Source organism: Acanthisitta chloris, unplaced genomic scaffold (assembly GCF_000695815.1).
Source record: "Acanthisitta chloris isolate BGI_N310 unplaced genomic scaffold, ASM69581v1 scaffold25462, whole genome shotgun sequence".
In the NCBI taxonomy this organism is placed as follows: domain Eukaryota; kingdom Metazoa; phylum Chordata; class Aves; order Passeriformes; family Acanthisittidae; genus Acanthisitta; species Acanthisitta chloris.
Window position 1 is genome coordinate 36,924 of NW_008660267.1, and position 1,237 is coordinate 38,160.

The 1,237-nt window shown below is 36.1% G+C and overlaps 1 protein-coding gene across 1 annotated transcript in view; it reads left to right on the forward strand.

The window, feature by feature from the left end:
• TRPM6 (transient receptor potential cation channel, subfamily M, member 6) overlaps positions 1–1,237 on the forward strand; it is a gene marked incomplete at its 3' end in the record, with an annotated part of 64,692 nt that overhangs the window by 28,316 nt on the left and 35,139 nt on the right. The window contains exon 16 of the mRNA XM_009069766.1: positions 320–389. Coding sequence (XP_009068014.1) covers positions 320–389 — 70 coding nt within the window. The remainder of the gene's footprint in view (positions 1–319; positions 390–1,237) is intronic.

Here is a 1,237-nt window from a genome sequence, read left to right on the forward strand (position 1 = left end):
GGTGCAGCCCTGTTGTTGATGTTATTGGTTGATAGTATTTGGAAAATTTAGAGATTAAGAAAAATGAGATGCAAAACAGGCTATTTTTTTCCTTGATGGTACAAGCTCCAGCCATAGTTACGGTGAATGTCGACTCACTAGTTTTTGAATAACATCAGTTTGTACATGCACTATTGCAGTCAGAAATGACAGGCAAACTTCGTATCTAATTTGTATTTCTCTTCTTGTGCTTTATGGTTTGCCTTCGGATCTAGACAGTGCTCTCCAGCTTTTCTCAGAGCCTATCTCATTCCTTTCATCAGAGTAATCAGATGAGTACCAGAATGGGATCCACAGAAAGTACTTTGCATTCTCAGTTCTTCAGAACAGCACAGCCTTACAAATACAAGGTAATATAATTGCTTATTCTAGACTTTGCTTAGGACATAATAGGCTACTGATCCTTTTTTTGAGATTTCAGACGTATGTTGATCAGGCTGTTAGTTTTCATAATTCTACTTAAATTCCAGTGGAAGCAATGTTTTACTGCTCACTGCTCATGAAGTACAGGTCTTGCAGTTTTAATGGTGAAAACAAGATCAGACTCCTCCTGTGACAGCTTTTTAACTTCTATCCATTTGTTGGTAATGGCTTTCAATCACTGAAATGTAGTATCACCAAATTTCTGAACATCAAGCATGAGTGAAAATTGGAAGAAACATAGGAATTATCTGACTTTCCTGATATTTCCTCATGATTGCTTATTGAAGTGCTACAGTAAGTGTGCTAAGAAGAGATATATTTCTGGTATCTGGAAAATGAGGACAGAATTTTCTTTCAAAGAAAGGCAGACAAAAGAGCAAAGATTGATATCTGTCTGTCTATCTATCTGTCTATCTATCTACCTATCTATGTCTGTGATAGATAAAACATAAAGTAGAACTAAATGGCTCTGTTGGATTAGTCTAAGCCAAAATGAACCCATTATAGCACTGAGACTACCTCGCTTATATCTGTAAGGTTATTTTTTTTCTGTATGCTTCATGGAGAAATATCCAAATATTAATGTATAGCAAGTTTACATTACAAGTGTGACAGACCGTAAAAATCATCTTTAAGTATCACCAGTCCATGGTGTATGTTTCTGTTTACAGATTGCTTTTTCTTCTGTCATGACACAAGCATTAAAAAAATGCTGAAAGCAGGATCTTGGTATCATAGGATTTGAAGACTGCCCAACACTATGGAAGGGGAAGTT